This window comes from Abramis brama (assembly GCF_963993115.1).
Source record: "Abramis brama genome assembly, chromosome: 7".
Taxonomy (NCBI): domain Eukaryota; kingdom Metazoa; phylum Chordata; class Actinopteri; order Cypriniformes; family Leuciscidae; genus Abramis; species Abramis brama.
This window is the reverse complement of record NC_139969.1, coordinates 16,490,525-16,516,236: the sequence shown is the minus strand read 5'-3', so window position 1 is coordinate 16,516,236 and position 25,712 is coordinate 16,490,525. Positions and strand designations below refer to the sequence as shown.

The window sequence follows — 25,712 nt, the reverse complement described above, 5'->3', positions numbered from 1 at the left end:
ACTGACCATTTTTCCTGTCGTTAAACTAGCAAAAGTGGATTCGGACACGCCCTAAATGAACTTACGCCCTGCACTTTAGACCATGCTGTTAGACAGTTAAAATAGGGCCCTGAATGTGTTTTTTTATTTTTTATTTTTTATTTTTTTATCGATTCCGATTGATTTTGAGGTGAATTATCCATTGTTGCTTTCATTGTGGCTATAAAGGTCATGCAAAATGATATTCAAACTCACATTCAATTCTTTTAATATTAAATTAAGCACATAATCCCAACCAAAAAGGTTTGGTTTTCAAAATATCTTCTGTTGTGAGAATAAAGAAATTCATACAGGTTTGGAATTAAATGGAGATGATTTAATGATGGCAGATTTTTTGGGGGTGAACAGAAATGAAAATGTTGTTATAAACTTGTATTTTGTTATGTATATTTTTCCCCCGTGGAACATTTATCATTTCCAAAGGCAGTTCAAAATCATGACTGTCAAATATCCATCATTATTCACTGATAATCTTCCATTACAGTTTCATTTGTGAAATGGATCAATTGGGTGAAAAGATTCGGTTCAAAAGAATGATTTATTCTATTGATCTGGTTCTTAGGTTTAACTCGATACGGTGCTTGACTGTTGAAGATCATCAGTGAACAACAGCTTAAATTGTTTTCTTTTTCTCATCTGACTTCAGGAGACTTGGAATACAGTGCAGTCACCGTGCTATTTATTATTAGTTTGTAGTTTTCCAACTGTTTAGTTTTTAGAGTGAAAACTAAACTCAAACGTGTTTGAAAATGCTCCTACTTCAGTTTTCTCTAAATCATTGGACATGCTGGGAATTCACTTGGAAAGGGAAAAATCACATTCCTGGCAATAAATTACACAAACCACATTTGACATATGCTTTCCTTTACTATGCACTGTATATAATGAAATGATTGTCTCTTCCTGAACATGGTGTCCAGTGCTTTATTTTGTGTACGGCTGCCTAGAAACGAGGTGTGGCTCATCTTACCTTGTGTCTCATTTTACTTTTGTCTGTGGATGAGCAAATAATGACAATTTTCATTTTGGCCGAACTATTCCTGTAAAAAAAAAAAAAGACTTCATGTGGATTTTAAAGTGTTTACTGGACATACTGTGTTAGGAGTTTAGTAAATCTAAAAACTACAAAACCGGTCTGCTATAAAATAACACACACAGTGAGACTGCCAGCTTTGCATGCTAATAGAGCTCTTAATAGGAATCAGGCACACAACGTGACATCATCAGCTCTTGCTTTTCTCTCGTGGTGTGGGAACCAAGTAAATGGGAAGTCTGCCTTCAGTCATATCACCCTGACCAGAAACAATGTGAAAACAAACAGCTTTCCTCACCAGACTGATGTCAGGATTTTGATCACATAATAGCCGGGTTTACTCAAGGGTCAGAGGGACATAACATCCTACCCATAAACAGACGGTTGGCATAAAGAACCGGGTGCCACACTTCCCAAAGTCAAGTAGAGGGACCTATCCTCCATGCAGCAGGCAAAACAAGGGCTTCTAAAAAAAATAAAGGGGGTTGTTTTTCCCTTGAATATGTGGAAGACACAGTTTCACTCCTGAGGAATGTTTCCGTAGCCCTGCTCCTGGAGGATGATCTCACTCTCGGTGTCTGTGAGAGGGGTCAGGTTCTGGAGCCCGAGCAGGTGCACTGCGGAAGCTGGCACAGCTCACACTGATTCACTCATACTCACACAAATCCATGTGTCTGTGTGTGCATGTACTTTTGAACAGGCATCTAACTCTGTGTTATGAGTTGTTTTCTTTTGGGTGGGTGCTTTTATATTTGTCTTTATTTAAGTTTGTGCACATGTATGTGTGTCTGTGTCTTTATATGTATTTTTATATAGAAGTTTGAATTTATGTGTTCGTTTTTTGGTATACTGTATGCACCGGGATCCACTAGTGAAAATGCTTTACCAAAAATATTTTAAATATATACCGTATTGAAACACTGAACATTAATATCAAATTGATGTTGAAAACAGTTGTGCTGCTTTTTTTCGTTCTTTCTGGGAAACGAATAGAAGTAGCAAAAGAACAGCGTTTATCTTTTGTAACATTATAAATGTCTTTACTGTCACTTTTCGTCAATTTAATGCATCCTTGTTGAATAAAAGCATTTGTTTCTTTATTTAAAAAAAATGATAATAATAAATACAAATTTTACCCACCCCAAACATCCTAAAACATTCAACAGTAGTCAACATTTGAAGTGGACCAAAACCTTTCCTCAAAGTTATACATGAATTTTGAGCAAAACCCGTTCTTGTCTTAGGACAACTTTGATTCACTTTTTTGATCCACTTAAAATGTTGACTACTGTATTTATTTCTTGTTTTAATTGCATTTAGAATCCCACATTTTCCCCCACTGGGGGAAAATGTGGACCCCACTGTGGACCCCACTGTGTGCGTGATCATTTGCACCTGTGCAAATTGCTAGACATAATATCCAGTGAACAACAACAGGATCGTATTAAAGTCCAGCAATACTTGGAGTTCCTCATCATAAAAACATGTTGTCTCCACCCGTTATTGGAACTCGAGGGCCTCAGGGTTTCTTTCCAGGCAGATGATGTTAGGATGTACAGTTGCTGATCTACAGATATAACAGAAATGAAGGTGGCTTGAGCTGTGCTATAAAGGCCCTCCTTCATGTGTTTCCTGCCCAGATGTCAAATGCCCATTTGACCAGGAGCCATCAACGTGCTGCCGAGCATGTCTCCACCCGACAATACTGCCTTTGTTTATCATTGATATCAAACTATACATCACTATATATCAAAATAATTACATATTCCCCTTATCCCCATGCTTTCTACTTGACTCTAATTGGTCAGATACAGTTTTGTAGTTCATTAGTTCATTAGTTAGTTAGTTAGTTAGTTAGTTAGTTAGTTAGTTAGTTAGTTAGTTAGTTTTTCAATACCAGACTCAAACTTACATTTGGTTCCCCTTTAATTTTGGTTACGTTTTTGATCGTGTTGTGTTTTATGATTACTTAAGTCTACCTTATTGGTGTTATCATTTCCTTATTGCATATACAAAAGTGTCCTTGAGCACTGGAAAGGCGGTATACAAATAAACGTATTATTATATTATTATTAAGAGGTTTGCTGTTTTATTAATTGTAGTTTTTGTTTGTTTTATGTTTTATAATCCTTTTAGGAAGAATGTTTGCTGTGGTTTTGGAACTGCTTATATTCTTTTTTTTTTTCAAATGTGTTCTTTGTGAGTGCTTTCCATTATATTTTCTCATTCTGGGCTTTCTTTGGTGTGGTCGGTCTTTAGTCACGTTCATTATATAAATCTGTCTTCCAGGCAATTTTCTTACCTTCACAGCACATGGAGTCTAAGTGTTATCACCTGTTGGTTTCTGTCAAGTGTAGGATTATATCAAATTGTAGGAAAGAGCATGTTTCTCAATTTAATCGAAGTTGAGCGGCAGCTAAGCTCTTAGCAGCGCTATGACGTAGATGGCAAGTGTAACGTCTATATCAAAAGATATTTGCACGAAAATGAATGCTGATTAAAGAGTTTTTGTTTTACTCCCATCCACTCCAACTCTGCATAGCACTAACACCCACCTTTCCTCTGCTACAATTAACCTTTTATATCCTCTTTTTGTTTGAAAAAGACAACATGTTCCACGTGAGAAATCGAGTCTGTTAATCATTTTTGGGGAAGAAATGCCAAGAATTGATACATTACAAACCGTTCTTATCCATCACTCGCTCTCCGTTCATCAAAGTAGACAACGAAGGCCAGATGTTGTTTGTGGAGTATTTTGCGGAGCTGCCACGTGTGTTTGATACCAGAACGTTGCTGTTTAATGGAACTGGTAAAACCTCCAGCGCTTTGGATATGGAGTTGCTCCTGTGATGGATTTGGAGATGTTTAATTGAAATGTTTACCTGTTTAACAGAAACAAAAGATCCTCGTTATGTGTGGTCAGGCTCAGGCTGTTCCCACAAGACTAATAGATTCTTTGTTTTCTCTTGCTTTCTTTTTGATTTTGGAGTTTTTCATTGTAAATTTTACCTGAGTTGGTAGAAATAAAGTCCCCATGCGTCCAAGGGCCTTAGAAACTTCCTTTTCTGCCTGCCTTCCTTCCTTCCTTCCTTCCTTCTCCTGCTTCCCTATTTCTTTTCTTGCTTCCTTTTCTCACTTATTTCCTTCCTCCCTTCTTCCAGTTCTTTCTTTCTTTCTTTCTTTCTTTCTTTCTTTCTTTCTTTCTTTCTTTTTGATTTTGGAGTTTTTAATTGTAAATTTTACCTAAGTTGGTAGAAACAAAGTCCCCATGCATCCAAGAGCCTCAGAAACTTCCTTCCTTTTTGCGCCTTCTTTCCTTTTATTGCTTCCTTCCTTTTCTCGCATCCCTATTTATTTTCTTGCTTCCTTTTCTCACTTCTTTCCTTCCTCCTTTTTCCATTTCTTTCTTTCCTTCTTTATTTCTTTCTGTCTTTCTTTCTTTCTTTCTTTCTTTCTTTCTTTCCCTTGCATCCTTTATTTGTTCTTTTTCTTCCTTCTTTCTTTCCTTAAATCTCTAATAGTTAGGGCTGGATGATTAATCGAAAAGTAATCGAAACCGAAATTCAGAGCCTATAACCGACGTAATTTTACCAAGTCGGTTATTTCGGTTATTTCCCACTGTGTGTTAATGTACTTTCCCCTTAAAACATATTACCGCGTGTGTAGTCACGTGACTCCGCCCCGTCCCTTAGCTCTGAACGCGCGTCTATTTCGCTTCAAACTCGCTTATTACGCGCGTCCTATTCGCTTTGGACGCGCGAATGGATTCAAAATGTTTAAGCGTAGAACTAGACGCGAATTTGACGCTCTATTCGCGTTTGGTGTTAACGCAGCATAATGAACAGGCTGCGATGTTGTGTGTGTGTGTGTGTCAGAGAGAGAGAGAGGCACGGGCGCGATCTAACAGTGGAAACATAAAAACATCATTCGTCATTATAACATCAACGTCAATTTGTTCATACAGGACATCATTAAAACTGCAAAGTGTTTAGCCTACTTATATTTGTGTAAAACATTGTGCTTTTGTCAAACTGTAACCTACAACTGTCACCCAACCAAAATCACACACACACACTGTACATTTTTTTTAAATTATTAATAAAATTATTTTATTTATTAAATGTATTTATATTTTAATTATTTTATAAAAACATTTTAATAAAATTATCAAAAATCAAAAATGATCTCATCTTTTGGACATTCATCATATTGCCTTGGTTTTCATTTCTTGTCCTAAAACAGAGCACTAAACTTTTTATTTTTAAGTAACACATTCTACATTGATTAAAAAATAATGTGTTTTTAATGGTAGTATTATTTTATACAGAAATAAATGATTTATAATTCAGATGAGAAGTTAAAGTTAATTTAAATTTTAAGGAAACAAATATATTGATCTGAAATATAGCTAATTAATTTGAAATTCATTCAGGTTACCAAACATATCTCAAGGCCTTTTGAATAAAGGGTGGCAGTCTTTCATTATCAACTGTTGATGTGGACTATATACTGAAGAAGTATTTGTTCTCCATTTGAGTGAGATGTTTTTATGTGGCTAATTGAGCAAAGTGCTTCCATATATTTTATTAGTAGTAGTATTAGTTCAAGAATAAAATAAAGATATCGGATTCATATCGGTATCGGCAAATAGCCAAAGCTGCGGTATCGGTATCATATCGGAAGTGAAAAAGTGGTATCGGGACATCCCTAAATCTTTCATTAGAAAAAGTAACCGTGAACGTATTTACAGTATAAGCCTTGCCAGTGACATAGGAATTTTTTTAAAAAAATAATCGTTCAATAATCGTAATCGAGGTAACTTGTTTGATTAATTGCGATTATGATTTTAGCCAAAATCGTCCAGCCCTACTAATAGTAACCTTATCTTTTATCATGTCTTTCTTTCCTTCCTTTCTTTCTACCTGTCTGTCTCTTGTCTTTCTCTTTATTTAAGTTATACACATTTCAGCTTCCTGGTTGACCGCAGGGCAGAAACAGTAAGGTATATGTGTCTAAGTAACAACAAATTAGTTTAGGGGAAACATATGGCAAACATTGTGGAAAAGCTTTAGGCTCAAAACACTAGCAGCTCACATGAATCCACTCCACAGCTGTTGCCTCTGTATGTTTTTAATGGAATCCTCAGTATTTCATTGGAGAAATAAATATTTTTGTATACGATGGCTCAATATTTACCATAGACGCGTGTATTTCAGTCAAGGTTTATGTTCTCTTTTTTTTGCAGTGGATCTATCTTGTTTCAGTAATGCACAAATCTGATACTTGCGTCAAGATATTGATGTTTCTCAGGCTGAATGTAGGAGTCGTTTGAGGAATGTTGTCTTTGGCTCAGATGTTGAGAGTGGTCTTGCCTTGAACTGCTGAAGATGTTACTCTCTGTAAGACATCATCTTTTGGTCTGAGATTGTCCCATTGGTTGGCTGGTTATTATATACAAGATGCCAGATCTTTTAAGAAAATATATTGTTGTTGTTTTTCTTTCACTACCAACATCTGTTTAAAACAATAAGTGCTTTTAAGTTGAGCGTTTTTCCATAAATTTGACCTTCCCATTTATTTTCTTTGATTCTGGATAAATCAGAGGGATAATAAATGACTTGTTGTTCAGTCCCTGTATGAGGTCATACCAGGACAGGTTATTCCCAAATAGATGGTCACCCTCCACATGTACTGTAAGTATTATTCTCTGTAGAGAAGCAGGCAGCATAAGACCAAATTAAAAAACTATTTCCTTTCTGCCAAATAGTTGAGGAAGCCACATGCCATTTTCAAGTTTTGATTTACAACTATAGACAGACCTGTTTCCATTCAATTCTCATTTATTTGTATAGCGCTTTTCACAATACAAATCATTTCAAAGCAGCTTTACAGAAAATGCACAAGTCCACATTACAATTTAGAGTGATCTGTTATCAGCGGTAACTGTCTAAGTTTTGCATTTCAGGAATGCATTTCAGAAATGTACATATACAAAATCACAGTTAGTGAAAAATGTATTAATTTAAACAATGTAATAATCTAATGCAGAAACAATGAGCTCATTGAAGTAATGAATACTTGTTTGTTAACAAATGATTATGACATTTAGAAAAATGTAGCATTGGTGCATGTTGATTCAGAGTTTGCGTCATCTGAAGTCTTCGCAGGAGTTGGCGCCGTCTCTTCATAGGTGTTGGGCATCTGAAGTCTTCATAATAGGCTGGATCCACACTGGAGCTGACATACTCTCTAGTTACCTCAGGATGGGCATCCCAAGATAAAACAGAGAAGCAAATAGAAAATAATTAGCGTAGCTGCTGTTCATAACATTAAGCAAGAATAATCATGTGGATTTGATCTGATATAACTGTATAAGGTTAGGAGATGCATTATATGAATGCTAGGCTAAAGAGATGCATATTTAATCTAGATTTAAACTGGGAGAGAGAGTCTGAGCCCCTAACATTATCAAGAAGGCTATTCCAGAGTTTAGGAGCCAAATGTGAAAACGCTCTCTCTTCTTTAGTGGACTAGGTACTACCAGAAGCCCAGGGTTTTGTGACGTTAAAGAGCGTGATGGAGGCGATAGATTGTCTAAATGTTTTTGTTTTCTTCAGTTTTTGATTTGCTTTGGCCTTATGTGTATTGTTTCTTCAGCATTGTGGGAGATTCTTCTCCAAAATGTCATGCAACTTCTCTTGGATAGGCTGCGATCCTTATACCTGGCTGGGCCTTGATGTTTTAACAAAGTAATGAGAATCAGAGAGGGTTTTTGGTCAAAACCCATGAACGTTTAACAGAGGGCAGCCAGACATCGTAGTGTGGTCATGTCAACCCAGGTCTTTCCCGTTGAAAAATGAGACTGAGGTAAGAGGATGGAACATGATGAAAGAGCATAAATGTAGCCATATTTGCCAGACACCTGTATTTGTAACTATTTTCAGACAAAGCTTCAGTTTGATAAAGAAGTGAAGACATCTTGATAGGTCTTTTTATTTATTTATTTTTTATTTATTTAACTTATTATTATTTTCATATCACCATTTGTCAAAGAGATTTAAAGTGTCAGGGAACACATTTGTTGAAGTGCCTTATGGAAACACTGTGCACACTTGATACTGATGCCTATGTTTTTTATGTGGATGTTTTATTAGAAGCCTTTTTCCTGCTGACCTGTTGCTGTAGGGAACTGGACTAAGTTTTCATGCCAACCCATGAAAATGGAGGGAATGAGCATGAGCAAATAATATGTTTTAAGCTTAAGAAACAAGAAAAGGGTACTGCTCTATAATTATACTGATAATATAGTGCAGCCATAATGTAAATCTTTGAATGCATCAGATTTACCTTCCTTTCCAAAGAAATGTTCTTTATAATCTTTCATAGAAAAGTCAAATCATAAATTTTAAGTCCTAAATTTCCCCCGTCTGTGTTGCTTTCTGAGAACTACGCCAACAGGTTTGCCAGGGTGCTGGTCAGTCTTTGCCAAGGTCATATTGAGTCGGTGAACATTTAAAATCATATGTTTAAAATCATAAGCATAATTCAAATGTTTAAAACATTTTATTTTTGGATAAATACATATATATACATACATATAATTTAAAACATTTAATAATTTATTATTTTCTGTAACATGGTTAAAAAAACAGTGAACAGCTAGGCTCTTCCTACATCACTTTTTTCCATTCTGTATTCCTGTTGAAATATTCTCCATAAATAATCTTAAAACATCATGTCTTCCTCAATTCATAAATGGCACACAATTAAATATCTCATAAAAACACACTTGCAAAATTTTCCACACACATCAACATTTTATTGCCTTTTTACATTTCACCTTTTTTCGACATAAAACAGAGATGTTAGAGCTTGTTGTCAGTGGAACTAGATAAATATGACCCGAAGTGCTGCAGTCTCTCACAATGTCACTTTTCATTAACGTTAGAGCATGTGTTCATTGACCGTCTTCTCCACAAGCACTGTAAATACTTACTGGTGACAGCAAGCACATAATCACACACACACCCTCCACGTTTATCCTGGCATCATGTTCTCAGAAGCCTGGTATTTTCAAAGAGGAGGCCTCCAGGAAGACAGGCAGGGTGACCACCGCTTTTAAAAGGTTCCCCATCCACGGACGGGAGGTTTCTCTTTGCTATTAAAGGCGCACGAGGCCCCCGTGCTTATGTCCTGTGACGCATGCAGGCCAGCTGGGCAAACAGTCTTCCTGTCTACTTTGTAATAAGAAAGGCAAAGCACAGGTGACTTCTGTATGGGCTCTTTATTTGGGTTTTTAGATGGCTGACACTCGCAGCTCAATCTGAGTCACGTGTCTCTTGTGAAATCAAACCACTAACATCTCCTCCGCTTGAAATGTCCAAACCACAGGGTCTCCGTCTCTGGAAGGTTCTAGCATGTTCCAGCAAGCAGGGGAATTGGGGAAACACTTGTTTTCATAGCACTGGGTCAGAGTCAGGCAGGGCTTTTCAGGGTGAGGGAAATCCTAATGCAAAACAGCATCCAGTGTTCATGGTGCGGAGGCTTTTCTGAGAAGATGTTTTGGCTGATGTTTATTTTCCTTGCACATGCATGCTTGTCTCCTTATGACATATTAATCATATTTCATTAGAAACACTTGGAACAAAACAAACAAACATAATGTTTTAAATGGTTTGGTGATCATGGGAGATCAAAATGGGTTTTTGGGTCCTGTAAACGTACGTGTGTGTGTGTGTGTGTGTGTGTGTGTGTGTGTGTGAGTTGGTGTGTGTGTGTGTGTGTGTGTGCTAAACAAAGTTTTCTCCTCTTCGCAGAGACTATGTTGAGTTTTGTGGATGACATCATGTCCGGGGCCAAATCTCCATGTGTGATGCTCGGGGACATCCCTGATCCTCTCTCATCTATCTCGCTGATCATACGCTGCCTGGAGCCAGACACCACATACATGTGAGTTTCTGCTGCTGTGTAATGACCCATGACTTTATTTGAGTCTTTGTATTAAAATATCAGCATTTTCCACTTTGAAATGAATTAGAGATGAACACTAGAATGTTCTCAACACAAAAGTGTTGATTTATTTGATTTTCTCTTAATTTTATCAAGATAATATTTCATAAGCATCCCTTAATTACAGATGTAATTACATGCAGGTATTTTTTTTTTAAATAATGTAAAAACATGTATGTACACAATAAGTGCATTATATCAAATTATTAATTCAAATATTATTACATAGTAGTTAAAGACACATAATATAAAGTGGGACCATCATAATAATATAAATCAAAGGGGTCATCTCCAGGCCTTATGTTCACAATGTTTCAATGCCAGGTTTCTTCAGCATGGAACACCTGTTTCCTTTGCTTTTGCAAGAGGCATCGTCATTGAGCGCTTAGTGAGAAACAAAAGTTGTTGCATGTCTTCAGTCAGATGAGGGTTTTAATATCTGCGTGAGTCTAAGCAATTATATCCGATAATGATTTGTGTAAAATATGTCTGGAGCACTTCCTATCTATGTCAATTGTCCAATATCAGTAGTTGATTTAGCATGTGCTTTTCACTAAATAGCTTGGCAGTCACTGTAGCAGGTAAGGAGTCTTTTTGGAAAGTATAATTGGCCCAATCATCGCTTTTCTATAAAAGCTGGTGACATCAGCCTGACGTCTTCTCTTGGAAGTGGTAATTGCGTGGTGGGCCCCTGTCTGTTTAGACTCCCATGGATAGTTTTGTGATGTATTACATCCTTTTCTCAGGAACGTTCAATTTTGTGCCACAGGGAAGAACATGGTTTGCTCGCCCAGTGGGCCTATTCAATTTGGGCGAGTTTTACATGCTTCAGATACAGCATGGGGAAACATTTCATACTTTGGAATGGTTTTAAAGTGCGTCAAGGGGTGCATTTCGCGGTAATAGCAGAAACAGCAATAGAAAGATTGATGTGTTAAACAGTGCTGCAAAAACATGAAAAGGTTTTCGTAAACACTTGACATTAGCCATATATTGTGAATGTAGATAAAAAACAGGAACTGCAATATATGAATAATGATAAATCACAACATAAATCTGTGGTTCTCATCAGAGGGTCGTAATATGGTTCAAAATAATATGGTTAATAATAATAAAAATAATAAATGTATTAATTAAATTATATATAAAGTCAAGATCTACATTTTTAAGGACATTAAACTACATTTTCAGAATTCTGAAAATAAGTAAAAGGATTTGCATTTTGCAGAGCAGCATTTGTTGTCTATAACTATATACAAATATTTTACAATTATTTTGAGGTTAGCATTTAATATTGCTATATATTCCTACTCTAAAATAACCTCTGAAGTCTGCAAACATCTGTCATTGCAGTTTAACACATTGCAGCATTACTTGCGATGGTCTGTGTTGGTGCAATTTTCATGTGGGTATTCCAACATGTAGGTGCTTGATTTTAAACACCCTGCTACCTTTCCTCCTGATTTCCTGTGTTACATGTCCTGCACATATGTTGACAGTTAGCACACACACACACACACACACAGTGGACATGCAGGGCATGCTGGAGATATTACACCAGCCCAGAGGGAGGATTGAGTCCTTCTTAGTATACTTCTTTCCAAATGTTTTCGATATTTGACCATTGTTCAAAGAAGCACAGATTGTCTTGATATTATCTATGGACATGTTCAGTGTTATTGTCTGGTTCACCTCAGAGTTTTAAGTTTCAAGAAAAACACAGTACAAAAGTCTGAGACTGCTAGTGAAAATGCTTCATTTTTGTTTTTAAATTTGAATCATTTCTTTAATTCAAAATTATATCAGCAAAATTAACAGTGAATTTCTTATTTGGATGTATTTTTCCACTAAAAACTAATTTCAAGATGTTCAACCTGGTCTTAGCAGGTTTATTATCGTTAACTAAAAACTAAAACTAAAATCATTTCTATTCATTGAAATAAAGCTAAAATAAAATGTAAATATTAGTTGAAAAAAGAGAGAATTTTACCTAACGAGTCAACGTTTTTATATCTGAACGCAAACGTCCTAAACACTTAAATGTTCATTTGTTAAAAAGTCGGAAATTTCCTCTGCTTATTAAAAGTTACGTTCACCTTCATTAAAATAGCGAATATCAGATCAGCTGACGGACGAGACACCTCAGCATTTGTATTGCAAATGTCACAGTGATTCTTCTGAAATCTGAATACAGATTTATGCTTTGTTAGGCATGTGTATACAGCTTAATCCATCATTTACAGTTATTCGCTGTGAACAGTATAGTACTGTTTTTTATTCGTACAGTAACTGTAAATGACTCAACAGTGTTTTTAGTAACAACAGCTTGTATTTTGAAGCAGTAAAGATGACTTAAATGTTGGTTAAATTAATAATTAGCTCAGCAATATACAAATAACACTTAATTCATATACAAACATGCTAGTAAAAAGCCATATAATTTGAGCTGACCTGTGGCTTACTAATGGTTTTCAAGATCTCCAGTCTGAAGTGGATGTTGGCCAATAAAAGACATTAGGAAATAATATACACACTTCTCAACTTATTCAGAGAAATGGCGCTGACTGCATATGGTTTTAAAGACATGAAGCTTTATTTCCAAGCATTTTTACTATTGCTGCAAGATGATGCATGGTAACCCTTTTGATTGTAATATAGTGCAATTTAGTAATAGGGGATTGTATATATTGTTAATGTACATTCACCTAAAGGATTATTAGGAACACCATACTAATACTGTGTTTGACCCCCTTTCGCCTTCAGAACTGCCTTAATTCTACGTGGCATTGATTCAACAAGGTGCTGAAAGCATTCTTTAGAAATGTTGGCCCATATTGATAGGATAGCATCTTGCAGTTGATGGAGATTTGTGGGATGCACATCCAGGGCACGAAGCTCCCGTTCCACCACATCCCAAAGATGCTCTATTGGGTTGAGATCTGGTGACTGTGGGGGCCATTTTAGTACAGTGAACTCATTGTCATGTTCAAGAAACCAATTTGAAATGATTCGAGCTTTGTGATATGGTGCATTATCCTGCTGGAAGTAGCCATCAGAGGATGGGTACATGGTGGTCATAAAGGGATGGACATGGTCAGAAACAATGCTCAGGTAGGCCGTGGCATTTAAACGATGCCCAATTGGCACTAAGGGGCCTAAAGTGTGCCAAGAAAACATCCCCTACACCATTACACCACCACCACCAGCCTGCACAGTGGTAACAAGGCATGATGGATCCATGTTCTCATTCTGTTTACGCCAAATTCTGACTCTACCATCTGAATGTCTCAACAGAAATCGAGACTCATCAGACCAGGCAACATTTGTCCAGTCTTCAACTGTCCAATTTTGGTGAGCTCATGCAAATTGTAGCTTTTTTTTCCTATTTGTAGTGGAGATGAGTGGTACCCGGTGGGGTCTTCTGCTGTTGTAGCCCATCCGCCTCAAGGTTGTGCGTGTTGTGGCTTCACAAATGCTTTGCTGCATACCTCGGTTGTAACGAGTGGTTATTTCAGTCAAAGTTGCTCTTCTATCAGCTTGAATCAGTCGGCCCATTCTCCTCTGACCTCTAGCATCAACAAGGCATTTTCGCCCACAGGACTGCCGCATACTGGATGTTTTTCCCTTTTCACATCATTCTTTGTAAACCCTAGAAATGGTTGTGCGTGAAAATCCCAGTAACTGAGCAGATTGTGAAATACTCAGACCGGCCTGTCTGGCACCAACAACCATGCCACGCTCAAAATTGCTTAAATCACCTTTCTTTCCCATTCTGACATTCAGTTTGGAGTTCAGGAGATTGTCTTGACCAGGACCACACCCCTAAATGCATTGAAGCAACTGCCATGTGATTGGTTGATTAGATAATTGCATTAATGAGAAATTGAACAGGTGTTCCTAATAATCCTTTAGGTAAGTGTATATTCAAATCAATTTCTGATAATAATCCCAGATATCGTAATGTTGTCAGTCCACGGATGATGAAAGGCAGAGAAGATCAAATATAAGTTCTTTTAGTTAAATAAAGTAAACCAAAGTAGACTCAGATAATCCAAAAGCAACGAGACAGCGTGTAGCACGCAATACACAAACAATTCCGGACAACTGATAATGACAACATAACGGACAGATGTGATGATTAGATAAGTGTCCATGACAACTGATGACTGGCGGAAAATTAGGAACAAAGGAAACACAGGAAACAGGTAACTGATGAATGCAAACTATAAGTCCATGAAAACGAAACTAAACACACAGAATGTTCATTGTTCATGCTTAATATTTCCCGCATCTTAAAAACTATTCACGTGCGACTGATACGCTGCAAATCGGGTGGTTTAATGTCAGTGTTTTGGCTGTTAGTCAATGATGCCTTCTGTTGGTAGGGAATCGTAAGATGGCCGCTCTTTGAACACTTCCGGTGGCCTCACCGCTTGCTGGCAATTTAGAACGCAATGAGCAATCCAGTCATTGATATACATCAGTGGTCTTAGACTTTATTTTCACTACTATCACCAAAACAGGTGTGTGAAATTTAAATATAGTTATTAATATTAATAATCAAGGTTTTTTTTTTCTACTTCTGCTTCATATTGTATTCTACTTGATGTGAAAAGACTATAGAGAGCCGATGTTCATAAATTAGATCCCTTTTATTAATAAATCACACACATAACAGTGGATCACATTTCCCTAGCTTTCATGCTCTCTCTTCCTGGCACGTTGAGGATCTCACTGCTGTGAAACTGCAGGTGGTAGTTGTTTATGATATCTTCCACTAGATGGGGATGTAGTTCAACGTAATCTTTACAACCACCCTCCCATAGCCTGCAGCACATATCATCAGTGATAGAGTCATTGCAGTGATCTTCTCGGAGTGAGTGGGTACACCACCACAGCTGGTTGCTATTGTTCAAGTTGAGTTGTCTGTACTTAAGGGATTCTCAAATCAAAGCCATGAGCCGGACGTAAACTCATGCTTATGTAATGGGAGTGGTGCAGTCATGCATTTTGATTTTAATGGAGGTATATGCTGTTATATGATTACATAATTCACACACTGAAACAATTTGTTGACTCTGAACTTCAAAGGACTCCTAAAAAGGTAATGGTTCATAATATCCAAGATCTATTTGGAAGTGTTATTTCCAACCAAATCTAATGAATCCAAATACACTTATTTATTCATTTAACCTTAACCCTGAGTTTATTTTGATAAATGTTATTGTTTGAGACATGCATCTTAAATTATTATTATTGCTATTATTATTATTATTAGTAGTAGTAGTAGTAGTAGTAGTAGTAGTAGTAGTAGTAGTAGTAGTAGTAGTAGTAGTAGTAGTAGTAGTAGTAGTAGTAGTAGTAGTAGTAGTAGTAGTAGTAGTAGTAGTAGTAGTAGTAGTAGTAGTAGTAGTAGTAGTAGTAGTAGTTAGATAGAAGATATGGGGTGGCAGTGGCTCAGTGGTTCATGTAGGTTGTCTACAAACCGAAAGGTTGGTGGTTCAATCCCCGGTTCCACTTGACCAAGTGTTGAGGTGTCCATGAGCAAGATACCTACAGCTGCTCCCGATGAGCTGGATGGTGCCTTGCATGGCTGACACCGCCGTAGGTGTATGAATGAGTGAGTGAATGGGTGAATGTGAGGTTTAATTGTTTTGAATGCTTTTATTTAATGAACATGCTCTGAACATGTTGAGCTGTGGTGCTTATGTTGGAAAATGTGGTTAAAATCTGGCCTGCAACATATATCCCAATCATATTGTAAAAGGCTCAAAGAAAAAAAAAATGGTAACACTTTATTTTTTGGTCCACTTTCACGTCAACTAGACTTTCTGCTTTAAGGCACAATATGTAATATTTTTGTATTAAAATAATAACTACCAGACCAGTTTGGTTACACTTTATTTTAAGGTGTCATTGTTACAATTTAATTATATATTTAAGTACTGAGTAATATTAGGCAACCACATGTACTTACTATAGGGTTAGGGTAGGATTAGGATTTGGTTGAGGGTTAGTTGCATGTAATTATGCATAATTGACTGTTGTAACATATGTAACAAGGACACTGTAAAATAAAGTGCTACCAACAGTTTTATATATTTTGTTGACTTGTGTACTTACATTATCGCAAATGTTTCCAACAATGTTTAAATCCAGAGAAATCAGCTATTTTAACCAGTGTAACGGCCGGTGTCATTGCGTCGCCTGTCAGTGACGCCGTTAACATGACTATCAACAAACTCAAACTTATTTTTAGTACGATTGTTTTGACAAGTAAAGTAAAACAGCGCTGCATTACCCCTCAATTTTAATTAGTCAAATAAAGTGACGTGGAGATGTAGAGATGTATAAATATAGAGATGGAACAGGTATAGTTTAGTATAGTTTACGGTTATTATAACGTATTTGTCGTCTGCTTGTATGTATCCATTATTTATTAATAGCCTACAAGTCTGCTGTTTCGGACCAGGTCCGAATGATGATCAAACATATACTGATGAGTTTAATAAAGTTTATTGTACATCACACAAAAGATGAAGCGTCAGTTTTACTTCAGAAAATCACCGTAAGAGCTGAGTAAACACAGTAAGTTATAAGAAGTGCGCAAGTACATAAACGAATTTCAGTAGAGTTGAAGGAGCATTCCTGTGGGCGGAGGTTAGTCAAAAACTGTTCTAGTGACGTCATTAAAGAAGGAAGTAGAGGGATGTAGTCCAAACGGCCGTTCGATGTAGGCGACTTCTGTTAAATAAAATATCTCGCTTGGCATTGAACTTTGAGCTTTATAATTTTACAGATATTATTTATACTCTAACAACAACATTACACACTAACTAAAGTTTGAAACATGGGATCACGAAGAACGGGACCTTTAAATAAAATAATGTTAAATTAAGTGATCAAATGTAACTAACAAAGTTTAGGGAAGAAGGAGGCGGATGCAACTTTAACCGTAACTTTAATTGTCAAAAAAAATGAAAAAACATCAAACGAAAGGAGCAGCAGAGGCTGACTGCAGCATATAAGCATTATAAAAACAGTAGTGTAAAATGTCCCAGGCTCTCGACCAGCTTTTATTCATACTACAGTAACGTTGATAAAACTTTTCAACTTATTCTATTAATTCTAACCCTAAGCTAACGGTCTACTAATACTCTGAGAGTTAGTTAGTTGACATGTAGTTGCAGAGTTACTTATAGTTAATAGAATGTCTAAAGTTGACTATCAAAATAAAGTGGAACTTGAGAATTTTGTGTATGTGACAAATGTCTAATTGTGCAATGTCAGGTTTCGGCTGTGGGCGGTGGACAACACGGGTCGGCGTTCCAGTCCGAGTGAGGTGACGATGAAAACTCCCTGTCCTGCCGTGGATGACGTCAAGGCTCAAGGTAGAGAACTGCTTACATATTGTAGAATGAACTTCTTAGGTTAGGGCAATATTCAGAAGATCAGAAGTGATTTGATTTGGTTCAATATCCCCTCAGAAATAGCAGACAAGATTTACAACCTGTTCAATGGCTACACCAGCGGGAAGGAACAGCAGACAGCCTACAACACGCTTATGGACCTGGGCTCACCAACCCTCCACCGAGTACTTTACCACTACAACCAGCGTTATGAGAGCTTTGGAGAGTTCACTTGGCGCTGTGAAGATGAACTGGGGCCCAGGTTTGTCAAACGATTCTCAAGCTCTGTTACAAAAGCTAGTTAAATGCTTATAGGCAGCTAACTTTTTAGACAGCATTGCAACCATTATGGAACTTTATAAGGAACCAGTTTGGGATGCTCTATAGTAGAGTGTCCCAAATTGATTCCAAATTGCACTCCACACTGGATACAATTGCAATTGATTTCAATTGCGTTTGATGTTTGCATGTTGCTAAGCCAACAGTGCAATGCTGTTAAAAACAAACACAAACATTACATAAAATGATAAATTAGTATTATTTATTTTTCATTTATGTGCATGAATTTGAATTATTAAATATTTGATTTAATTCTATGAACTATTTTATAAGCTATTTATAGAATTAAATATATTTATAATCCACATTTTGTTCGCTTTTTAAGCAATCTTGGATTAATATTTTCATCGAGCTCAGCACAGTGCATTATGGGATGTTACCTTGGAATGGATGTGGGTATGTTAGGGGGACACATTAATTTTTATTGATTGCAATTAAACCTAATATCTTGTTTCACAAGCTTTTATGTGCTTTTTAAATTACATAGTAAACGCAGATTATTCTATTATGGATTCTAACGTCAGACGTGATTAGGGAATTTGTGCTAATTAGGTTTAAATTGCAATCAAACTGATTACAGTACATTTAAAGGGATCACTAAGGCATCACGCTGACCACAGAACAGGGTGGCAATCTTTATACACCCTCCAAAACAAACCAAAGACAAATAAGGTCTGGATTTTAGAATTGCACTGAAACGCTTTCTAAACGTAGCCATGTGTTCGATATAAAACTTGAACGCTTCCTCGCTGATGCACAGTAGAGGCAGGTGAATTTAATTAAGGCCATTTGGACGACCGTACCTGAGGCCTCGGTTCAAATTAAAAGGTTGTATTTAATTGTCTCCATGTTGCAAGGTTTTCCTTTCTTGCTCCCGAGTTACTGCTCTAAAACACACTTATATCAAACTCTATCCCACCCAGTGTGACTGATGAGAGTTAATCACTGTGAGGACTTAAACAGTGCTGCTTTCAAACCAAGATCATGGAATTAATGGTAGTTTAATCAAATTCAGGCCTTGGATATTTTCTCAGTCATACATGATTTGGCATGTTCCAGTTTGCTCTTCCCTTTACTATACTGTACCTCTCTTTCTCCTTTGACAGACTTTCACAAGTAGCTGAATATCCTGATGCAATGATTGTTTTGTTTTTTCGAAGAAAATGCCATCATGGAATCAATAAATAACAATACCATCATTATATATTAATTTTCGGTAACACTTTATTTTGATGGTCCCTTTTGAACATTCTGTTGACTATAAGTAGCTTTGCAACTACATGTCAACTAACTTTCATTAGAGTATTAGTAGTGTCTGCTTAATATCTACTAACTCTTTATTGTGATGGTCCTCCAACAGACACTCTACTGACTATAAGTAACTTTGCAACTACATGTCAACTTATTCTAACCCTAACCCTACCAGTCTACTAATACTCTACTAACACTCTAATGAGAGTTAGTAGACATGTAGGTGCGACGCTACTTATAGTCAACAGAATGTGTTAAAGGGACCATCAAAATAAAGTGAAACCTACTTTTCTTCATGCTGTCTGCTACATTTTATTTCAAGTTGTATATTTCAGTTTGTTTTTCATTTTAATGTGCACTTATATTTCATTATTATTTTGTTTATTTATTTCACCATTATATGATGTATTTAATAATTTCATTATATTTCTATTTACATTTATTTGCAGTGAGTTAGCTAAGTTACTAAATTTAATTTATACATTGCATTATTCATAAAGTTACTATTTATCATTAACCTTTCCATAAGGAGGACCCTGTGACTGCTAAAGGGCAAATGGTCTGTTGACCCCCATGTTGAGACAAGTGATGTCATAATACTGTCACTGGCCATCATTGAGGTTTGAGAACTTTGAGTTTAAATGATAGTAGATCAGTTAGTATCAATTGACCCCCTAAAGCTGTCTCCTATGACGAATGCATCAAGATAACTCAAAAACAACATTCATTCATATGAATTCATCCATATATTCGCACAATGACGGGAGCGTGTGATCATGCTGCTGTGATCGACCCAGTTTCATGAAATGTTGCGTAAGTTTTTAGGCCGTTCAAGTGGAGGTCTGGGGAGATGGGTCATTATCTCCACAGCATCTGCCTTCCAAACAACTCGTATGCGTCATTTCCAATCTCATTACGCCCGTACGGCATTTTTTAAGGCATAGGATAGTATAAACAAAGAGAATTTGTTTCTAAGTCTTTGATACAAAAGGAATGCAGTTCACTGGGGTTTCCTCATTTAAATGCAATTTTCTTCAACTAGTCATAATACAAGATAATTGTCACTAAACTGGTCCCACTCAGGTCCTGACTCCAACAAAATGGATTAAAAAGACAAATATATTTCCTATGTTTTCTTTCTTTTTGAGATATCATAAAGGTTGTCTTGTGACTCACTCTTAATTGGTGGGCCTATTGGTTGGACTGACTCACGCTATAATTGGTGGAATTCAGTGTGTTCTGTCAAAGTTCTTTCTTTGTTTTCATAGGAGATTAATGCTATACAGTTACTATAAGGAGCGTTGTCACTCTCATGAGGCTATTTCAAATGGATGTTATGAAATGTGGTTGGTGTGTTACTGTGGGTGTCGGTGGAATGCAGCTGATTGTTTCCTCTCAGACTAGTGCAAGAGATTTCGGAAAAGCGAGAGTGAGAGAGTCACTGGCAGAGGCCAAGAGGTTGAAAACGTACCTTGGAAATTAGAGGCCACTTTCCACTTCCATACATGCTGGAATTTATGGTGACAACCGTTGCTATTTGGAGACCAAAACGGACTTTCTTGAAAAATTAAAGGATAACAAACCACAGGGTTTTGTTTTAAGCAAATAAACATCCAAATTCCTACAACCACTGAAATGTGGCAAGATATTAAAAACACAAATACATTCAAAAGAATGATATAAATGACAGCATCTCTACTGCAGATGGGAATATTTTTCATTTAATATGCTAGTGATTTCTGACATCATTAAAATTCCATTATTATACGTTGTGAATTAAGCGGAAGCCAAAGAAAATAATGATTTTATACTTCAGTTCAATAATTTAAAAAACAACCAATCGAAACACTGTGCGATCAGTTTAATCGTAAACTTAGAAATGTACTTAGCTACCCCAAAAGCCTGGTTGGTCCACACAGATTTGGTTTTTGGTATTTATACAGTAGAGTGTTGAGCTTCTGGTTTGGCAGGGGTTTGAAGTGAAGCTATGACTTAGGAATGAGGCGCGCTTTCCGTACTCTTGGTATCACATTTCAGCTTTTTGTCTTTTGCGAAGGACATTGGCGCTTCATCGCATTCACACATCCTCAATAAACGTCCTCTCAAGTCACTGTCGCTAATAGAATTCACAGGTACTTAACCTTAACTGCCGTTCACCTAATCGGTCCTGTTACCTCAAAAGATTCTTGATGGGAAAAATTTTCATTTTTAAAGGCTTTGCCATTAGAGTACACCACAGGCTTGATTTATGATTGATCTCTTCAGTCCAGATTTTGAAGAGCGTAATTTAAGGGGTGCAGACAAGAAGACCTGTGTTTTAGCTGAATATGGCCATCTCCTGCAGTTTCTTTTTATTATATTGGAGTCTCCCATCAATCTTTCAGTCTCATGCTCCGGAGCAGCTTGTGAGGTGGGCATTCTCAGAATGGATAAACGGAATGGAATGCTCAATGTTTAAACCACTGAAGGAAGAAAAATTTCAAGCCAGTGTCAAGAGCATTGCGTAACAGCAATATTATAAAAACTATGCGGTATGAATATCACAATAGCTGTTAGCAGAAAATACTAACTTGCACATCACTTGCGGAACAAGAAATGTGCTGTGTGCGTCCATATCGAGACCTTGTTGTAATTAGATAAAACAAATATTACTATAAAGGAATCAAATTAGATTTGAGCCTAAATGAAAAGTATGTGAGTGAGTTTTTATTTTTCTGAGGATTTGTTGACTAATCGTCCAAAAGATAATGAATAAATTGTCATAATATATTTCAAAGAAAAAATACTTCATAAAACTTTTGTTGAAAATTGTGAAATATTATTACACTTATCTAAACTATTTTGTATTTTATTTAAAATGCAATATATTCCTTTGATGGCAAAGCTGAATTTTTAGAAATCATCATCCCAGTCTTCAGTGTCACATGATCCTTCAGAAATAATTTTAATATATTGATTTGTTGCTCAAAAAAACTTTTCTTATTATCAATGTTGATAACAGTTGTGCTGCTTAACTTTTTTCATTTTTTTCAGTATTCTTCGATGAATAAAAAGTTCAAATAACAGAATCTATTTCACATAAAAATATTTTGTGACATTATATGTCTTTATAGTCACTTTTGTTCAATTTAAATGAATCGTTGCTCAATTAAAGTGTTGTTGTTTTTTCATAATAATAATAACAACAACAGTAATAATAAATATAGCTGCAAGCAGCGACTAAGGGGTCATACACACAAAAAGCCACGATGAATTATGCAAGCATGGCTTTGAGCATCAGACCATCTAATTAAAGACATTTTAGATTATTTTTGTCAAAAATGGCTTAAACATCTTCAAAAATATAATCACATGGATGCATTCGAATCATCTTGAGGCAAGGAATCGGTTTAAAAAAGAAATTTGTTATGTTTATTGGCATAAACGTAATTGCATATTTGGACAGTTGGTGGCGCTAGAGGGATTGAGTTAAAGACTCCAAAAAGAAGAGTAATGAGAAAACTAACGGATATAATAGGTACAACACCTTTGGTGTTTGGCCCCTAATAATAATAATAATATAGTATAATTGATTGAATTGTGTTGCATATGCATATAATCCAGAAAATCTGCATCTAAATTAACATATATTACTAATTCAATATCATCTTTGTGTTTGCTACTGCAGGAAAGCTGGATTGATCCTGTCTCAGCTGGATGAACTCAGCGGTTGGTGCCGGGGTCTCCTCCAGGAACCAAAAATTGGCTTGCGCAGAGCATCCCTTAAATATCTGTCTTGTCGTTATACAGATACCAAAGCATTCGGGCTCAGCTGGGTGAATCTCAGCCAAGACTTGCGTAAGGCATGTGAAGATCAGATGCTCTCCGTTATGTACAATGATTATGGAGAACCCAAGGAACTTTAAACAATTTGGACAACTAGAGGACTAGTCAGGGGTTGTACCTAAACATGGCCTCCCCTTTAGGGCTTCTCTCTAGAGAATCTGCTCCATCAGTTTTAACATTAATTGGCCATTTAATGATGAAGGGGAAAGTATTTGGTGGGAACGTGAGCAATCCATCCTGATTTTTCAAGAAGCATTCAAGTGATGTGTCTTTGGCCTTGAACATACAAATGTACAGTGTACAGGCAAAGGAAAGTTGCATTAAAGTGTCATTTAGAACTAGTGGTGTATTTTATCAAATAGCGCATACACCAGCTTGTATAGGTAAGACTTTTTCACAAGAACTAAAACTGTATCTTCTTCATGTGATGAAAATGTCTGTCTTTGTAGTGCATATAGATATGGAAAGAGCTATAGCAAATGTAAATGTTAATTAGATATTAAATCTATTACTAATGTGCTGAATGTAGTATTCAAACTAAGGTATGCGAAGTCAAACAACTGTACAGACGTTTTTTAAAGTATAAGCAGTATTATGAAAATAATCATTTTAAAAGTTGTGTACAATAACATGTCTTGTTTATGTTTTATTTCCTATTCCAAATAAAATTGGCCAAATTAAATTGATCAATGATTATTTAATTTTTCAACTGAAATTTTAAAAGTAATGAGAGTTACACAGTTCTTTCAAGTCGAACTGGAAGTATAGTGGCAGATCTTTTCTTCTATATTGTGACGTACATCCGAGTAAAATGAATTATCGGTGGAAAAAGGGCGGGGACTCGGTTCTATTGATTGGTTTGAGCCAGTTCTAAATGTGAGCTTGCAGTTGATTGTAAGAAAAGGGGTTGGATTTAAGAGGACTAAATGATTGAAGTCTGACATGTCAACAGAGAGTCTGAAGGTAAAAAATATTAAACTTGCATGGATCGTTCACAGTCTTTACCATTTAATTTCCTTATATTATTATTATTTTTTTTATCCTTAATATATTTAATTTTCAACTTTAATATTCTTGATTTCATATTGTATTTCAGTCTTCATTTTGCACCATTTGATAGTTAAAAATCATTTGAATCTTAAAATTAAATATATCTTATATTTAAATAAAAAAAAGTATATTGCGCACAATAATGGACAATAGACTTTTTAAATCCCACCGAACTTGTCTTTAATAGTGTGTATTTATACTTTATTGATATGACAGTGACACTACACTTTAACAGACTGAAGAGCATACAAAAATAGTATCATATATTTCCATTACAATTGCTATAAATGAACTGTCTTTTCCCAAAGCACACATGCATTTCACAGGTTTTGCATGTAAATGTAGAGGGTATAAAATAAATCCAGAATTCTGAAGATAAGCACTTGTTTATATACCTGTATTAATGACATATATGTGAAGATAGTTTAAAGAATGTGGCTCACAACAAGCAAAAGTTATTTGTATAAAATATTTATGATTTTTATGCTACACATGAAACAATTTTTGTGTGCTCGATGGTGTACGTAAATGATTGTGGGCTAAAATATTGGTCATATCTACATCTACACCTATGTTAGAGTTTTTGAAAATATATTAGGTAGTATTTTATAGATTAGTATTGAAGAGGATTGTTTTTATGCAATGCTATGGTTTGAATTACTGCCTTTGATCAGCCTCTCTCTCATGTGGCACGAGAAACAACATTCAGGTTATTTGACATTTTCTTTTCAAGCCAGTCTGAGAGCTGTCTGCGCGCTCTCCGCCTTGCTATCATTCACAGCGGTCCTGGCTCCTTTCGCTTGGCTGTGCCCTTGTTCTCTTCGGCTTCGGGGTCACGGCAGGTGCACTCATCGTGATCGCAGTCCACCCCGAACTGAACGACCTGTCAATCAATCAGACACACTTTTACAAACAGCGTCCAAAAAATATTCGGCCACAAACATCTTATACGGTATGTGGGAGCCACACGCAGTCTTTGAACGAGAGATCAAAGTGTGGTTTGGATAATTCGGCTCGAAAATACATCGCAGTAGATCAAAACAATGAGCGTTACCTTTTTCCAGATGTCTGATCGATATCAACTGTTGACCAAATTACTCAAAATGACCAAACCGTTTATTGAAGAAATATGTAGAAAAACTTGGAGAATGGCCTGGTCGGGTGTTTATTTTCATAACTAGAAAATCAAGGATTGGGGTCTTTACACTAGAAGGATTTCTAGGATTGATTAGGACAGGATGGTCACGTTCAGGGCTGCAGAGAACAAAAAAAGAGAGAGAGAAAGCCCGACTGTGAGCAGATGGGAGGAGAGGAGAACACATGTTAAGAAGGAGAACACATGTTAAGAATCAACAGGAGGAGGTTCTTGTCCAGAATTCGTGCCATCACCACAGGTTACAAAATAAACCCAAATTCCCAGCTAAGCGGCCTACTGCAGGAAAAGTAAACATGAAACATTTCACCTGATGTTTATGGGATGCAATTGTCCATTTGTAGTCCAGTCGAGACCATTCACTCATTTGTGATGCATTTCTTTGGAACGCTGAAGTTTAGCTTTAGTTTCATGCTAAATAATCATGACAGACGCATTTTAAAATACCCAAATATTTGCTTTTGGGTCACCCACACAAAAAAGTGCAAGAGTATCTGAGTATATCATTTTGTTTCCTGTGCATTTGGCAGGTATTTGGATGCTAGAAAATGAGCCACAGAAGCAGGGATGAGAGGAATTTGTTCTTTATTGTCCAACCCTCTTT

At 36.4% G+C, this 25,712-nt stretch overlaps 2 protein-coding genes across 8 annotated transcripts in view; one reads left to right on the top strand and one right to left on the bottom strand.

The window, feature by feature from the left end:
• Positions 1 to 23,591, top strand: part of astn1 (astrotactin 1) — a 271,979-nt gene extending 248,388 nt beyond the window's left edge. For all 6 annotated transcript variants that reach the window (XM_084120756.1, XM_084120760.1, XM_084120759.1 and 3 more), the window contains 4 exons: positions 9,889 to 10,021; positions 17,372 to 17,472; positions 17,569 to 17,752; positions 22,748 to 23,591. In XM_084120756.1, coding sequence (XP_083976882.1) covers positions 9,889 to 10,021; positions 17,372 to 17,472; positions 17,569 to 17,752; positions 22,748 to 22,985 — 656 coding nt within the window. In that variant the 3' untranslated portion in view covers positions 22,986 to 23,591. The remainder of the gene's footprint in view (positions 1 to 9,888; positions 10,022 to 17,371; positions 17,473 to 17,568; positions 17,753 to 22,747) is intronic.
• A 524-nt stretch (positions 23,592 to 24,115) lies between these two features.
• The window catches only part of pappa2 (pappalysin 2), a 58,656-nt gene continuing 57,059 nt past the window's right edge, over positions 24,116 to 25,712 (bottom strand). The window contains exon 23 of one of the 2 annotated variants that reach the window (XM_084120753.1): positions 24,116 to 24,838. In XM_084120753.1, the coding sequence (XP_083976879.1) occupies positions 24,731 to 24,838 (108 nt within the window). In that variant the 3' untranslated portion in view covers positions 24,116 to 24,730. Of the gene's footprint in view, positions 24,839 to 25,107; positions 25,210 to 25,712 lie in introns of those variants that run through there. The other variant, XM_084120754.1, reaches the window with a different exon arrangement.